The 16,248-nt window shown below is 41.4% G+C and overlaps 2 protein-coding genes across 2 annotated transcripts in view; one reads left to right on the plus strand and one right to left on the minus strand.

Moving 5' to 3' along the window:
• The window catches only part of LOC109252319 (uncharacterized), a 17,427-nt gene extending 14,448 nt beyond the window's left edge, over positions 1-2,979 (minus strand). Inside the window, exon 1 of the mRNA XM_019424718.2 lies at positions 2,568-2,979. Coding sequence (XP_019280263.2) covers positions 2,568-2,979 — 412 coding nt within the window. The remainder of the gene's footprint in view (positions 1-2,567) is intronic.
• On the plus strand, positions 2,978-15,716 carry CUNH10orf88 (chromosome unknown C10orf88 homolog). The gene is made up of 6 exons (XM_053910001.1): positions 2,978-3,141; positions 3,730-3,936; positions 4,950-5,022; positions 7,572-7,778; positions 12,355-12,809; positions 14,608-15,716. The coding sequence occupies exons 1-6, from the start codon at positions 2,978-2,980 to the stop codon at positions 14,840-14,842; spliced, it is 1,341 nt and encodes a 446-aa protein (XP_053765976.1). The 3' UTR covers positions 14,843-15,716.
• Positions 15,717-16,248: the final 532 nt, after the last annotated feature.

The following is a 16,248-nucleotide window of genomic DNA, read 5'->3' on the forward strand; positions in this document are numbered from 1 at the left end:
TATTAAAATAAATAAAATAAAATAAAATAAAATAAAATAAAATAAAATAAAATAGCTAAGCCAAAAACTTACATTGTGATATTGGTGGGAAGTTTTTAAAAATATGTTTTATTCTTTATCTGAAGTGGGGGGAAAAAAACAAAAACAAAAAAAAATCTCCAATTCATGACAAGAGTAATGTAGCACATTAAAACCAAGGTAATCTCAGCAACCACCATTCTAGCTTTGAAAAAAAAAAAAAAGCATAAGATTGAATTTACTCATTTCTCCTTTTTCTGCTCCTCTTACATTGTAATAAAGTTCTGAACTCATACTGCTACCCTTATCAGTTCCATGCAAAAACATATTCTGAATATGTCCAACCAAGTATAAAATAATCTCTAATCTCAATAATCATTCAGATGGTAAGGAACACAAATATGAGAATTATTTCATAAAGTCCCCAACCACAAGGGAGTTATAGTACCTAAAACTTCTAAGTGTAGTACAGAAAAATTAGTAATTAATTCTGTAGTGCAGTGGAGGTCTATACTTGGTTTTCAACAGTAAAGAGGATTTTCCCTGCTATCCAAAAAAAAAAAAAAACCATTGTAGGTAGAGAGAAAAGCATGTGCAAAGGTAGAAGAGACCAGAATGCAGGCAGGAGACAAGAGTATGAAAGGCTTTATATGCTAAGCTAATGAACAAAGACGATGGTGACTCAGGAGCAGGACAATCAGAGGACAGTGCAAAGAATGAAATGGAGAAGATGAAAATGAAAGCTAATGACCAGTGAACAAACTCTGGGGATTATTCAAATGAAAGTGCTTGAGAACGGAAGAGGCAGAGGTGGAAAAAGGCAGGAAGGTTTTTCTTTTAAAAAAGCAAGCAAGCAAGAGTGAAAGAAAGAATGAAAGAAAAAGAAAGAAAGAAAGAAAGAAAGAGAAAGAAAGAAAGAAAAAGAAAGAAAAAGAAATCAAGACTTTGTGGTTTATTGTATATATGGGAATGAAAGAAAGGGAAGGACCACATAACTCTATAGTTTTCTGACCTACAGCTTTCAGTTTTATGTAAGTCAACACCCAGTAGGTAATATTGATCTTATTCATTAACTTGAACTCTGAAAAAGAGTATTTTCCTTTGGGGACTGTCCAAATAGGCTACCATGGATCAATGTTAACTTATGACCATAGGAAGCCGGACATGGGAGGGGGAAGAAAACACACACACACAAAACTGTTTAGACACCTTAGAATCAGTCTAGATTCATCTTTACAAACATGAAAACTAGGACACTTACAATTAAGAACTTTTAACTTTCTGATTGCTGTACATATCAGATCCCTCGGTGGGGTTTCTCTTTCAATCTTGGTAAATCCTTCTAATATACGCTCTGGATAACAGATTACTCACAAAAAATTACACTCCAATTTTTCTAACACCACTCCACAGATAAAAAGAATGAAAAGGGTATTGTACAAGTATCCCCTGCTTTCCCAAAATTCCCACGACACCACCTAGCTTTTATGAAAGCCCTACATTAACACAGCAAGGTCTTATTTTCCTAACAGCAAATAACCTCTTCACATTTCTTTCGGTCATCAAAAACAGGCACTAATGGAGGCCTTTGCGAAAGAAAAGTGGAAAAACTAGAACTTTTGGAAACCTGGGGATACTCTTCCCTTCCGGCCATTTCTGTGAAGGCAAAGGTTTTTTTGTTTTTTTGTTTTGTTTTGTTTTTACAAGAACACTCCACTTGCGCGCATGAGGGAAATCCGTATTCTCACTGGGCACATATTCTAACATAACTCAAGAACTCAAGAAAAAACAAAAAATTACTTTGCACTGAAACAAAAAACTCAGAACATGGAGTCCTAAAACAAAATTAATATGGCGCAGAATAAGATTTCTACTTTCCGGACTGAATGCCACCATAAATACATGGCTGACAGCCCAACTACGAAGAATGCTGACATTCCAATTTTATTTGAATCGAATTCTCCAGTTCTTTTACAAGGTAAGGTTGACACGACGGAGCAGAGAGGCCCCAGTTACCTTCCTATCCCATGGGGCAACTAGAAAGTTCCATCAGCTCCTTTTTCCCGGAATCAAAGCTTAAAGGTCCTTCAAGTCCCAGCTCAGATGTCACTCCACCAGCACTGGGGTCCCGCTTCTGCTCGGGACAGGTTTCTGCTCACAGCCACCGCCGCCCCTCTGGCCGCTTTCCACACCTCCCCTCCAGCGCCGAGGCTGGAAGGCGCCAGGTCACCCCGCCGCCGTCCCGCCCTGGCGCCAGTGGCTCACCGACAGGGCGACGTCCGGCCGGCGCCCCGGCTGCACTGCAGCCCGGTGACACCGTGCAACCCTCCGCCTGCTAAAGCCAAGCTGCCGGCATCCACGCACCCGCCGCCCGCGGGGACGACGTGCTGGGGGACCGCGGGGGGGGGGGGTCAAAGAAACCCCAACTGCACGGCCCGACCCACCGCCCAGCGTCTGCGGTCGGCGGGAAGGCCACGGCGTCCACCGCAGGCACAGCGAGGTCGGCAGCAGGGCCTCCAGGTCGCCTGCAGCGACGGCACCACTCCTACCTGACGATGGACTCTCCTCGAAGGACCAACCCTCCCGGGCGGCCAGACAACCGTCGTCCACACCGCCTGCTACTTCCTCGGACCAACGTCGAAAGATCCGCCTGCGTTCCCGCCAGTCTCGCCCCGCGCCTGCGCACAGCTCCTTTCGTAGGCCGAGGGGCCGTCGGAGCGCATGCTCCGTCCTTGAGCTCTTCCCCGGCAGGTTTGGAACCGCGTTGCTGAAGCTGGCTGGCGCGCGCATGCGCGTCTCCGGGACCTGGTTCTTTCCCCACTGGACAAGGAGAGGCTGGTCTTGGAATTGAAGCCTGCCGAGCCGGAAGGCGCTGTGCTTTTTCACCTCCGTCTGCTCTGGCGGAAACGCAAGCGGTGGAAGAGAGGTTCCGGGCTTGGCCTCGGCTGGCGGCTGCAGCATGGACACCCGGGCCGAGGAGGCGGGAGTGACTCGCCGCCCGATGCTGGCCTCTTCCTGGGATGCTGCCTGCGGAGCCCTGGCCCGGAGTCTCCATCTCACCCGGGCTGGTGTCGGCGCCCCGGACTTGGACTGGGAGCAGCTGCTGGCGCCGCCTGACCCGGGGTGAGCAGGGCCGGCGGGGACCGGGCCCGCGGCGCCGGGATGGTCGCGCTCCTGGGGGAGCCGGGAGGGGAGGCGGGGCCGAGCGGAGAGAGGGTGGGGGGCCCGGGGTGCGGGAAGGACGTGATGCGGGGGCCCCGCATCTCCGCCGGGTCGCCCCCGGGGTCCGCCTCCCTCCCCCAGGCGGACCGACGGAGGCCTCTCTGTTGTCGACCCGAGGGGGCGTTAGAAAAACGAACTGTCGAGAATCCCCATCAGCTTCATTATGAGAAAGAGCCGCGTTTGCCTTTTATTGCATTCTGCTTCCCACTCTTGTGCGCACAGTAGGTGCCCAGGGAACTTTTTATGTTGAAGGAGAAGGACTGCAGAGGCTTGAGTCCACAGCCGAGGAGAAAGTAGAGGGGAAAACCCCGGTGGGTGGCGTGCCCATCTCCTTGTGACTCTGTGTTGAGCGTTTGTTGGGTGCTTGGGAGGGTGCGGGGACCGCCGTGGTAAATGGGAGTGAGTTAGAAGTCCTGGTGGCCCAATAGGAGGGTCGCGAGCAGCGTTCGGACAGGTGCACTGTGTGATAGTTTGAACAATTCTTTTCAGCCAAGATCTGGTGATTTTGAAAAGAAGCCTCAACAGTGACCAAGATGAAAACCCCTGCTTCCTTTACCTGAGATGTGACCCTAACGGAGGTGAAGAAATCGTTTCTATTGGCGTTTTAAGTTCCGCAAGAAATATGGAAGTATACTTAGGAGAGGAGTACTGTGGAACCAGTAGGGGCAAGAATGTTTGTAGTGATCTGGATAACAGGTTTGTAACTTGTTCATGCAGAAGTGTTCCCCCCAAGCAGTGTTGTTTTTCCCCAGCGTTCGTGTTATTTACTGATTCTCTGACATTGAGGCCAGCACTAAGGGAGAGAAGATAAAAACATACCAGCAGGAATAGAAGTTTAGGCGCTAGGAATCTTGGCGTGTACATGAGCCCAGTTTTTTGTGTGTTTTTTTTTTTTTTAATTTTGGAGAGAGCGAATGAGTGTGAGTGGGGGAGAGGGGCAGAAGAGGAGAGAGAGTCAGAATCTTAAGCAGACTCCACACTCAGGGTAGAGCCCCATTCGGGGCTCAATCGCATGACCCTGGGATCATGACCTGAGACAGAACCAAGAGTCTGGCTCAACCAAGTGAGCCACCCAGGGGCCCCTCAGGAGTTTTTATAAATGTGGAAATTGGGAGCTAACAGAAGGCAGATAAGTTGGTAGAACATCATAGCTAGTTAGTGGAGGACTTTGATTAGAATTGAAGTTGTGATAAATGTTTCTTGTCTCCTTAACTCAGAATGGTCTGTTTTCCAAAAATTAATTAGGCTGGAACTTTGAACACATTTGGAAGCCCATTACAAATAGTGTACAAACCCCAGACTGTGCCATACAAGTATATTGAATGTGTTATTATACTTTTGATTTTTTTTCCGAATTCTTAAAAAGATTCTGTCCTAATCTTTCTTTAATAAAATTCAAGCTATGAACGGTTTTATTATACCACATAATGTTGGAAATAATGGGTATGTTTATTGAGCTTTAAAATATGCTCTGTGCTACATGATTATACATTTGTTATCTTTTTTAATTATCTTATATAGGTAGTAAGTGACAGATGTAGTCTTTTCATCCAGTGCAACTCAGTATTAACCTACAGTTCTTTATGTCTTACCAGGAAAACTGAATTTCAGGATTTATGTATTGTCCTGGAAACCTTCATTTTTAAACGTAACTGTTAAAAGTGGTAATGAGTGAAAATTTTTAAAATTCATTTCTTTTTTATTTTTAGTGAAGGTGAAAAGATTATTTTGTACAAAAAATATCTAAAATTGGAGTTCTCCACACATGCTTGTAAAATAAAGGTAAGTAGTCACTAAATTATAACTAATTTGAAAACTACAGTTGTTTTTGTACTACATAAACTTATTTTCTGATAGCTCACTAATGTGGTAAGTCCAATGTGGTCCCTGGTTTTAGTTGAGAAATACTAAACATGGAAGAAGAAATTCTTCTCTAAGAAATTACCAAAATTCAGGGCACCTTAGTGGCTCAGTTGGTTAAGCTTCTGACCTCAGCTTAGGTCGTGATCTCACGGGTCATGAGTTGAACTCCACATCAAGCTCTGCACTGAACAATACAGAGCTTGCTTGGAACTCTCTCTGCCCCACCCCCGTCCTGCCCCTCCCCTGCTTGCACTCTCTTTCTCTCAAAATAAATAAATGAACTTTAAAATTATCAACATTCTTCTTTTAAAATAAATCAACATTTACTAGCTATGGCAATACTATGTCATGTGCTATTATTAATATAATGGTATCGTACTTTTAGCTTTAAGCCTTGGAAAACTGAGTTTAAGTACATTTTTTATTTTTATGTAGAACTTAGGTGCAAAGAAAGTGACAGTTTTTGTCCCAAAACATCCAAAGAGAACACAGAGAAGTTCCAGACAAAGGCAGTACAGAGTTCAAGAAATTTGGACTGGTGTCTTTAGCAGGAAAAATATTGTTACAGTGAACTTTAATGAGGTCATTAGAGTCTAGGGAAAGAGTACTTAGCTGGAAATCAGAAGCCCTGACTATTAAATGAGCTTTGTTGCTAACAAAACAGCCTTGGTCAAGTTTCCTCACCTGTTTGGACCTACTTTGTAGGTTATACAAGGAGACTAAAGACAGTAAATCGTTGAGTTATTTTTATCTTTAAAATATTTTATCTTGGGGTGTGTGGGTGGCTCAGTGAGTTAAGCATTCGATTTCCACTCAGGTCATGACTCTCAGTGAGTTTGAGCCCTGTGTCGGGCTCTGTGCTGGCAGCTCAGAGCCTGGAGCCTGCTTCCGATAATGTGTCTCCCTCTCTCTGTCCCTCCCCTGCTTGCTCTCTGTCTCTGTCTCTCTCTCAAAAATAATAAACATTAAAAAAAAAAAACCTCAAAAGTATTTTATCTCTGTGCTTATTATTACTTAGAGAAGGTTACAGAACTGACCTTCCAAGTTGTTAATATTCCAAGATGTTGTTTTAGGAGCAAACGCTAGTAACTTCTAAAGTCTTTTAAATAAAGCGATTCATTCATTCAACAATTAGAGTGCCATTTGATCCCAGATCCTATACTAAGCATTTAGGAATTAACGGAAATAAAATAAATTGGAGCAAAACCCTCATATTGCTAATAGTATAGTGGCCAAGACGTGTCCAAAAGTGTGCAAAATATGTCCTACATTCAATAGTGAGGAAGACTTGGGAATCAAAAAGCATGAAAGAGATCACATGGAGGTTGGAATGTAGATGTATAAATTTGATGAGATGTTTATTTAGTTGTTGATGACAGTCCGATCTTTCGTGTCGCACTGAGTTTTTTGATCGTGGATTTGTGTTCACCTGTGTCTTTGTGTGATACATGGGCTTGTGTGTCTCTGAAGGAGAATGTTTTGTGACTGTTCTGTGAAAGTAGGAGGGAGTGCAAGGACCTGTTTCATTTAGGGGGATCTTATGAGGACTTCTTCCAGGGCAATAACATATGCAAATTAAAATAAAAATAATAGCTACTGGTGCACAGTTTTGAGCCCTTAATCAGTGTGGTCAGTACTGGAAATTTTAACACGTACTTCTCAGAACAACTATGTGAAATCGTTATTACCCTCCCTCATTTTACTCCTGATTTCAGGTTTTTGCCTTTTCCCAGGATCACACAGGCTCTAAGTAGAGTCGTCATTGAACCCAGTTCTGTCTGATTCTAAATCCTAGTCCCTTTCCACTTTGCTACTTTGTTGTGCATATCACACATAAAATGTCTTTTGGTTCAGGAACATGGACAAAATGAGGCAGCATGAAGCGTTGGGAAAACTACTGGGGTAAAAGCTGGCAGAGCTACGTCCAAAGTTCTGACCTTTACTACCTGGGTGTCCTTTGACAAGTTAGAAAATCACCCTGCACTCATTTTTTAAATATGTAAGTTATCAAGCTATATATTAGATCATCTTGACATTCCCTTACAGTTCTAACTTCTAAAGTACTGACTTACATTTAGTATTTCAGAAGCAACGTAGCATGGGCTCTAGACAGCCTTATTTTGCTTTAAATATTTATATTTACATTGCAAGTTGCAGTATGTTAAGTTCTCAGATTGGTACAGTTTATTTTTAATCCCTTAAAAAACTGAGTAAATGTTATTTTATGTTTCCCATCCCCATTTGCTATTTTATGTGTCGTCTGTTAGTTTGAAAGGGCTTTTTTATTTAAATACTTCTGAGCCTCATGATAAATTTGAATTTTTTTCTATGACTATGCTAGAGAAAATGTAAAAATGAAAATGTATTTAATTTTTTGATTCTTGAATGCTTCACTCTTAAGTAAAGAGTAACTTTAAATGATGATTGTTTTTAATATTATTTTCTGGAACGTCTTTGTTTTGTAACAGTTGCTCTCCTTTGGTGAAAAGCAGTGTGTGTTCGTCAGTAAAGTTGTGGTACACATGAGGCGGGTTTCAGCCAGTTCCGCAACAAGCTCTCCTGCTCTAGGATCAAGGATAGACCTCCGGAGGGTCCAGACTATCATGGCGTCCATGGGGTCAAAGCTGTCACCTGGAGCTCAGCAACTGATGGATGTGGTTAGATTTCAGCAGCAGGTAGGTAGAAATGGATTCTGTCCAGGGACTCTTAAAAATTTGAGTGATCCGGGCACCTGGGTGGCCCAAGTCGGTTGAGCATCTGACTTTAGCTCAAGTCATGATCTCACGGTTCATGGGTTCGAGCCCCGCTTTGGGCTTTGTGCTGACAGCTTGCTCAGAGCCTGGAGCCTACTTCAGAATCTGTGTTTCCTTTTTTCTCCGCCCCTCCCCTGCTCACGTTCTGTCTCTGCTCTCAAAAATAAATAAATGTAAAAAAAAATGTTTTTGTTTAACTTCGGAGTGACGGCTTTTTATAAGGACACGTATTGACTTAAATCTTTTCTTTGCGTTTGTAAAATAGCATTTTTGTAGACTTTCCCTCCTACAAAATACCTTACTACAGACCCTCACAGTTTTTCATGAATTTATTCATTTAGCACCTTGTTGGTAGATAAGACACTATTTTGAGCAATTTAGAAAGTTTTTCTCAAGCATAGAGATAAAGAGGAAATTGGAGGAGAGTTGTGTAAAGGAATATTGAGAATAATGGAAGAACTTGTCAAGCTCCTGAGACTACTATTTGAAAGGGTTTAGGAATAGTGTGTCTTTTAAGTATGATCCACAGAACGCCTATATCATAATCCTTTCCAGTGTTTACAAAATGCATATCCTGGGGTGCCTGGGTGGCTCAGTCGGTTAAGCGTCTGACTTCGGCTCAGGTCATGATCTCACGGTCCGTGAGTTCGAGCCCCGCATCGGGCTCTGTGCTGACAGCTCAGAGCCTAGAGCCTGTTTCAGATTCTGTGTCTCCCTCTCTCTGACCCTCCCCCATTCATGCTCTGTCTCTCTCTGTCTCAAAAATAAATAAACATTAAAAAAAAAAAAAATTAAAAAAAATATAAAATAAAATGTTTAAAAAAAACAAAAACAAAAACAAAATGCATATCCTGGCCACACTTTTCCACCTACTAAGTCTCCCAGAGTGGGATCCAGGAATCAGTATTTTAAACAAGTATGCTATGTTAATTTTATGCACACTGTGGTTGGAGAGTAACTCTTTCAGTGCAAAGATTCTGTGGAGAAACGCTGAAGATGGTTAAAAAGCTTTCAAAAGCAAAAGATTTTGTAAATAGAAGAGATGAATGATTAAATATGACTAGTTCATTTATTTTGGAGAGAGGTACATGTCTTTCAATCTTAAGGTCTTATTCCTTAAGTTGTACTCGTTTTCTTTGCCATGAATTTGAATCCGTGCAGAAGGTTATTGAGTAAAACGTCAAAGTGTTTTCCTAGCTATCATCCCGTTCCCCAGAGGTAACTGCTGATAACAGTTTGGTGTGTAGCCTCTAGAGTGTTCTGTGCATGTAGAAACTCGACATAAACTGTCCCAGTCACCACTCACGGGTTAATACTATAGACACTGCGTGGTAACTGGCTTTCCTCCCACCGCTTCATGCGAGGAAGTTTGGGGGGACACCCTGGGGAAGGAAGATGGTCCCGTTCAATCGCCTTTTCAACACCCTAATGTGGGAGAATCCGTATTTGTGGAGTGGATCCTGATTGTCTAGGACTGATTATTGTTAACAAACCAGAAATCTCTGGAATCTAAGGCATGGCTTCTTGGAAAATGCCACATGAACCATGTGATTATCCGAGCATAAAATGGGGATGTTTCATGCCTGCTACGAAAGTGGTCAGCCACACACTGTTTACAGCCTTCATGTGTCAATTTGGACTGGGCCTGGGCCTGTCCCGAAGGGGAAAGAAAGGACGTGGGGTGCTGTGTCAGAATCCTAGACCTCCCCCTGCTTCACCCGTGCCTTGGGGATTGCTTGTTTCCTTGAAAGCTTTGTTAAAGGTTAACACTCACGAGTCATGTAGGTCTGATGTGACAATACAGACTTTTGTTTTATCACAGTAAATGTTAAAGTTATTCCTTATTTTCTTGTATTTGAAGTTCAGATATACTAGCTTTGATTTGTTTTTTGCTCTAGTAATTTAGAGTAACCAAGTAGGACTTCTATATCAAAGTACCTAACATACAGCGGTTGTTTAAAGTTACCTGAATGAAAGGCTATGCCCCATTTTCTTAGAGAAAACATTAAATTGTTCAGGATTTATATTATGGGACTTTTTCCCCTTTAAAATAAAAATGACTTTATAATTTTATTTTTTTCTGAGTATGAAAAGTGATACATCTTGGAGGTTTTTATAATATAAAAGTTGTAGAAAATTCATACTTTTATAAGTCCTACAACATACAGAGAGAGAAAACTATTTTTCAGAAATCTGTGTGTGTATACACACGCATGTGGATGAAATTACATATACCCACACATATATATAGCTCTTTATATATTCATGTGTAAGTATACGGGCACAATTTTATGTAAATGCTTTTATACTGTACATGTTGCTCAGTAAAATTTTCCATTTAACAGGATATCATGGGCCTCTTATTAAGCAATAAAGCAATATCTCTGTGATTTTATGGATATTCTGTGGTATGTAACCAATGTAACCAGTCGTTGATTCGTGAATATTTTAAGCTTTTTAGTTTTGTTTTTGTTTTTGTTTTGTTTTGTTTTGTTTTTTTGGTAGCATGAGTAGCAACACATAGAAGGAATTTGAATGTCTATTTTTGTAAATTGTTCCAATATCTCCTTAGGGTAGATTCTTCAAAGTGGAATTATTTTGGCAGAGTGAGTTCTTTAGATTATTTAATATGTATTTAGCTGTTCACTTTCAAAAGGACTTAATGTGACTTCAAAATAATATATGATAGGACAAGTAAAAATAAGAATTGAACAAACTGACATAAAAAGAAGTAGAAGAAGGGGCGCTTGGGTGGCTCAGTCAGTTAAGCATCTGGCTCTTGGATTTTGGCTCAGGTCATGATCTCACAGTTCGTGAGTTTGAGCCCCAAGTAGGGCTCTGCGCTGAGAGTGTGGAGCCTGCTTGGGATTCTCTCTCCCTCTCTCACCCTCTCTCTCCTTCTCTCTCTCTGCCCCTCCCCTGCTCACACACGAGCCCTCTCTCTCTCTCTCTCGAAATAAATAAATAAACATTAAAAAAACAGAGAAGTAGAACAGCCACCAGTCACCTGAGGTTTGTTCATTTACTCTAGTGACATATAGACTTACCCGTGAATATCTTGATACTTCATACAGAGAAAAAAAATCACCCAAAGAGCCCTGATCTGAGGGAAAAAAATGACTAAAAAGCAATGATTTTCTTATGATCCGAATATTAAGAAATAACAGAAAATGAAAATTTGCGTAGCGAATACATTTACATTGGACTTAAAAAAAAATTTTTTTTAACGGTTATTTTTGAGAGACAGAAACAGAGCACAAGCCGGGGAGGGCAGAGAGAGAGGGAGACACAGAATCAAAGCAGCCTCCAGGCTCCATCTGAGCTGTTGGCACAGAACCCGATGCGGGGCTCGAACCCATGAACTGTGAGATCATGACCTGAGCCAAAGTTGGACTCAACCGACTGAACCATTCAGGTGCCCCTCCTTCTTTTTTTTTTTTTAATGTGTATTTGTTTATTTTTGAGAGAGACAAGGGGAGCGAGGGGCAGAGAGAGAGGAGAGAGAAAATCCCAAGCAGGCTCTGCACTGTCAGCACTCAGTGTAGAGCCTGACACAGGGCTTGAACCCACAAAATGTGAGATCATGACCTTAGCCAAAATCAGGAGTCAGACACTTAATCAGGAGTCAGACCCACCCAGATGTCCTTCTCTCACAAACTCTTAAACAGCAGGAACTGTGGGGTGATATATCCTGATAAGAACCTATCATACAGTTCTATTGTTTTGATTTTAGGATAGAGCCTTATGTCTTAACACTTAGTTATGTTTTCCTCCTGTGGAAAAATTGAAGAGCATAGCAGAGATATGATAGCCTTCCCTTCAAAGTAAGTCAGAATCTTCTCAGGAAATAATACTGCATGAGCAGTTGATTAAGGCCACAAAACAGAACTCTTATTCTCCTGGAAATTCTGAAAAGAAACACAGCCAAAGGTAGCTCATTTTATTCATTGAAAAGGTCACAAAAGTATGTAGTACATTTAATTTTAAGTGACTGTGTGGCCTCCATGAAAAACTCATTGCAAAAGACATGGCTAAGTAAAAATGAGTAGTTTACCATATGTGGAAAGTAGGGGAATATTTAACTCTAAGAAAATTATCAATTATCGTGACTCAGTTGAGTAGTATATTTTATCGCCGTAAATTAAGGAGGCCTTTGTAGTGGAGACGTGAATGTTAATGCAGTTTTACCAAGCATGCTAATATTTAATATTTCCTTTAGGGAAAAACTACAGAGAAATCATTAAAAGTCTGGACTGTGGAGTTAGGTGGCCCAGGTTCATGCCCCGGTTCTGCCACTTAACTAGTTGTGTTACGGTAGACAAGTGACCTTCAGCCTGGGTCTCCTCCACCCAGTATGGGGGTAGTAATCGTAGCCTGCTTCGTGTGGACGTTTTGAGGGTCAAATGAAAGAATGCACGTCGCCTGCCTCACAGTCATTACCCCCAAAGTTAGCTGTCATGACTGTTAACAGAGACGTGTATTTCTTTACCTTGCTCAGAATCGTATTCCCATTGGCGAGCAGCTTCAGTCGGTTTTGGGAAATCCTGGCTACAGACGTGGGATTGACCTGCAGTCATCATCTACTTCGGGGGCCTTAGACAAGTCCCCGTCCACGCCTTTTCCTTTCAGAACCGGCTTGACCTCTGGAAACGTGACTGAAGACTTGAAAGCTTGCACCGATCAAAGTCTGCAGCCACCCGGTGGCGGAAAGGCTACGAGCCTCCAAGAGTATAAAACTGTGTCACCGAGCCATGTTCTGCTTGAGAATGACCTCAAAAATGCAGTTTCTTCTCTCCTACCAAAGAAAGCAAGTGACAACTCGAACATACCTAACTCTGACTTGCTGCCTTTTCTCCAGAGTTTATGTAGTCAAGTTAGCCATCTCCGCGTGGGACGTAACACCAAGTGGCAGGAAACCGTCCCTAAGGCTGGTGAAGACATTGCTGGTGTTGCGTAAGTAGTTAAGACAAGTGTGATTTAGATTTCATAGGTGGAAGAATCAGTTGGAGGAAAACATTGGTTTCACTAACTACTGCCTGAAAATGTTTCCCGAGGTCATTTTAGCAGCTTCTGCATTTTACACATTAACATACTTATAGGGAATAAATATTAACACACTTATAGAGAATAAATATTCTGTAGGGGAGAATGGATTACTTTTAAAGAGGTGTCTAAAACTGAAGATGTTGATCACTTCTTAGGCATTTTATGGAAGGGGTATAAGCATCAAATAAGGGTTGGAGTAGAAAGTTATCTGTATAAATGGGGAGGAGCCGTGGAAACCATAAGATAAACATTTGTGCCTGATTATAATCACTGAGTCATCATAGTAGATTTTCTTTGTAGATCTTGTTTGCCATAGGCTAATTTTAGTCTGGTCATCAATGACATTTTTAAGCTTATAATCGTTTATAGTGTACAGACCCTCATCTGCTGATCTCATAATTCTAATTTTTTTGCAGCCTTGGTGTGATTAATGGGTGGCTAAGTATTTGGTATGTTTCCCCATCCTTCATGTTGATGTAATGTGTCAGGATATTGCACTAGACTGGAATTCATGACTCCGGTCATAGTTCTGGCTTAACTCTTTTGCCTTACCGGTTAAATCTTGTGGTTTAGATTTTTTTCACATGTAAAATGAGGTAGTTTTATTGGTTGAAATTTTCTTAAAGTCTCCAATAGCATTGAAATTTGAGGAGGTTAGGAAGTTATTGGAAAAAAAGTATGGTTTTCAGTTAGGATATTTATTACTTAGTAATATTTTTTAGTAAGGATTCTCGGTAAGGAAAAAAACCATTATTCTTTAGTTGTTGATAGATTACATCAGTGAACTCTAGTTGGTATGTGATGTGGCTAAACAAACAAAACAAAACAAAGCAAACCAAAAAAAATTAAGTTGAGATTAAAAACTGCTCTGGGGCCAGGTGAGATTGAATGTCTCCATTCCTCTCAGCTCTGTCAGTGCGAAATGAGCTAACCTTTTTCAAAATTTTATAGAGAAAGGAAAAGAATTTTCTTGGATGCCAAGTTAGGATAGTTGCGGGGGTTATGCAGTCTTCACAAAGAAGAGAGTGTTCTGGGAAGGAACATTTGGTGCAGGGTGATAGATGTGTCTTTACATAAAAAGTTACAAATCATCGTAATGAAGGACATTCCAGAAAATTATGGACTTTATATTTTTAGTATATGCACGACTGTATGACTTTATTTAAGTGTTTATTTTTGAGAGAGAGACACAGAGTGCGAGTGGGGGAGGGGCAGAGAGAGAGGGGGAGACACAGATCCTGAAACAGGCTCTGAGCTGTCAGCACAGAGCCTGATGCAGGGCTTGAACTCCGGAAGGGTGAGATCATGACCTAGGCTGAAGTCGGACACCCAACCAGTTGAGCCACTCACTGTTCCCCAATGTCAGGAGTGTTAAACAACTTGCTGATTGCAGACCTTTTATAAAGATTTGTTCTTTGAGGGTAGAAATTCTCTTCATTTTTATATTCTCATTTCAGTTGTATGCTTACATGGTTAAAGAATTAAAGATTCAGAATACTTTGGGCACTCAGGGTCGTGGTTGCCTGTTCCATGAGTATTTTTGGAACCTGGAAATACGTTGTACGAAGACAGCACAGCAATGGAGGCAGATTTCGGTCATGTGTGTCGGCTGCTTGTTTTAGTAGAGTTTGGTTGCTTTTGTGATGACATCAGGAATCATTGTTATATTGTGTGTGTGTGTGTGTGTGTTTTAATTTATTTGTAGCACGGAAGAGCAGCCTGTGTGCTCCTACTTGGAAAAGGTCCTTACTAAAAATATGGAACTGATGGAAAAGAAGCTTGTGGACTACATTGATCAGCGGATACATAAACTGCAGAAGCACATAGATACAAAGATGGCTTTGTTAATGGACGTGCTGCAGAGTCCCTGCCCCCCACCCGCCGGGATGGCCCTCCGACAGTGGGACTCTGGGGAAAGACTTTCAAACGGAGAAAGATAAGCGCTCGACACGGACCGTGCGCCACAGATATTTATTACGTATTTATTAGAAAGCCAAAACCCCACAAGTTCGAGGCAAGTATTTAATGGCATTTGAGGATCACCATCTTACGCACGGTGACCTCAGTGTTCATTTTAGCTCCACGTGTTACTGTGAATCCAGTACTGTGCGCTAAGATTTAACAACACGATAGGATTATAAATTATTTGCAGTATTTTTATTGTTTACTTTTATTTACTTTTTTAAGTGTTTAAGCTTTTTAAGGATTTCTATTGCAATTCATGAGTCTGTATTGTATATGTGTTGGATTTAAGTGCTGTTTTAATTTATACCAAAACCTTATGTTTTATGGGTGTGAAAAAAATACAGTATTTGATATATTTTTCTTTTTCTAAAACTGAGTACTTAAGAATCACAACCTTTAGTTTCAATCACATAATTACATTTTATATTGTTTATTTCAGATAAAAAATTAGATGTGATGTTTCTGCAACATTAATTTACATGGGGCCATTAATTTTGCATTCTGTCATGTTGGAGCTCTATGTGGATAGGAGAGAAAAATCAGAACTGGCCTTTGTTAAGATTATTACTTTAGGTTAGCGTTTGGTGGAAAACGAGTTTGATCTCACTAAACCCAGAAAGCATAAGGAACTCTTCTTTTCTGAGCTGATAGTGGTTCTTCTTTCCAGAGCCCTTCTCTGATATGTTTCCAGCGTGAAGCACTGAGGCTCTCACAGAAGGATTAAGGCCTATGAATCAAGGAGCTCGCGGTTCTCTCTGGCAGACTTAATTTTCAGAAATGACAATGATTTCATATGTCTTGAGGGGTGGTATATTTGCATCTAAAAAATAAATGCGTCTACTCTGGAAACTGTCTTGAGTAAATAGAAATAGTTTCATTTCATCTAATATTTGTTCTACGTGAAAAAGATGTTTTATACTCATTTAACGTTTTGGTGAATTTAGTTGTTTAAATAGTGAGAACCAATACAGTGTTCATGTACGACTCACTCTGACCTCAGTGACAGGAGGTCTCTGTACCACTTCTATCAGGCTTTTCCTAATTTAATCACCACATATGTAGCCATTAAACAGCATTTCTTGAAGAAAAATTTCTTTCAATGTTTATTAATTTTTGAGAGACAGAGAGAGCAGAGGAGGAGCAGAGACAGAGGGAGACACAGAATCTGAAGCAGGCTCCAGGCTCTGAGCTGTCAGCAGAGCCCGATGCGGGGCTCGAACTCATGAACCGCGAGATCATGACCTGAGCTGAAGTCAGAGGCTTAACCAACTAAGCCACCCAGGCGCCCCAAACAGCATTTCTTCCTGCCCTTGGGAGAAGGGTGTGTCACTTAAAGCCAAACCCTTTCCTTAACGATTAGGCAGCTTCTGATAGTTTCGGT

This window comes from Panthera pardus, unplaced genomic scaffold (assembly GCF_024362965.1).
Source record: "Panthera pardus isolate Hobbes unplaced genomic scaffold, ASM2436296v1 HiC_scaffold_22, whole genome shotgun sequence".
NCBI classification, from domain to species: Eukaryota; Metazoa; Chordata; class Mammalia; order Carnivora; family Felidae; genus Panthera; species Panthera pardus.

Bases quoted from the DNA above. Each gene is read 5' to 3' on its own strand.
- CUNH10orf88 (XM_053910001.1), top strand. From the start codon at position 2,978: ATGGACACCCGGGCCGAGGAGGCGGGAGTGACTCGCCGCCCGATGCTG. The intron at 3,142-3,729 runs GTGAGCAGGGCC...AATTCTTTTCAG, and splicing joins CTGGCGCCGCCTGACCCGGG to CCAAGATCTGGTGATTTTGA. The intron at 5,023-7,571 runs GTAAGTAGTCAC...GTTTTGTAACAG, and splicing joins CACATGCTTGTAAAATAAAG to TTGCTCTCCTTTGGTGAAAA.